This window comes from Monopterus albus, unplaced genomic scaffold (assembly GCF_001952655.1).
Source record: "Monopterus albus unplaced genomic scaffold, M_albus_1.0 scaffold6038.1, whole genome shotgun sequence".
Lineage (NCBI taxonomy): Eukaryota > Metazoa > Chordata > Actinopteri > Synbranchiformes > Synbranchidae > Monopterus > Monopterus albus.
Window position 1 is genome coordinate 1 of NW_018133897.1, and position 706 is coordinate 706.

The following is a 706-nucleotide window of genomic DNA, read 5'->3' on the forward strand; positions in this document are numbered from 1 at the left end:
TTTTTTTGCTAGAATATATTTGTGTGAGTGTGCGTTCATGTGCGTTCTTACTTATCTAAGATCTTCTTCCTCTTGGCAGGACTCAGGTTTTCCAGCTGTAAACTGGGCTGGTTGATGTACAGCACCGCCAGACTGAAGTAGGAGTTCCACACCTACACAGTGACATTACAGCGAATCCATTCATCTTTACACACTGTGACTACACACAGCCTCCATTAATCAGTTTGTGTATGTGTGAAGTAACTGCTCAACACTGAGCCCACTGGTTGTCATTCACTCTTGTCCCCCAGCTGGGTCATTTATTAAGGACGTCGTGCCCGTGTGGGCGCCAGCGGTTCACCGTCAGTGTTACTACGCGCTTTAGGGCGAGGATTAAGTTTCTGATGATTTGTAGGTTGTGTGTATGCATGAATGTGTGTCAGTTAAAGTACCTTAAAGTCAAATTCTGCTTCAGTGAAGTTCTTGTGCAGAGCAGGAGACAGGTACTGAACGGTCGTCAGGATGATGCTGCAGAGAGACACCACACAAACAGCTGGAGTCGGTGATGCCTACACTGTTAGACGTGTCCTTGCTGTCTGTGCAGGGCGTCGTCTTTGTGTCTTACTTGCTGGTGAGGAGCCTCATGATGTTCCAGTCACGGGGGAAAATACTGAGCTTCATCAGATTTCTAAACACACACAGGATCTTCAAGAAGAACTCCTGAGAG

General features: G+C 46.9%; 1 protein-coding gene across 1 annotated transcript; it reads right to left on the reverse strand.

Moving 5' to 3' along the window:
• Positions 1 to 16: 16 nt before the first annotated feature.
• LOC109954306 (dedicator of cytokinesis protein 3-like) lies at positions 17 to 700 on the reverse strand. The gene is made up of 3 exons (XM_020589678.1): positions 605 to 700; positions 432 to 507; positions 17 to 152 (listed from the first exon to the last, which is right to left on the reverse strand). Exons 1-3 carry the CDS (start codon positions 658 to 660, stop codon positions 48 to 50), a joined length of 237 nt encoding a protein of 78 aa, XP_020445334.1. The 5' UTR covers positions 661 to 700; the 3' UTR covers positions 17 to 47.
• Positions 701 to 706: the final 6 nt, after the last annotated feature.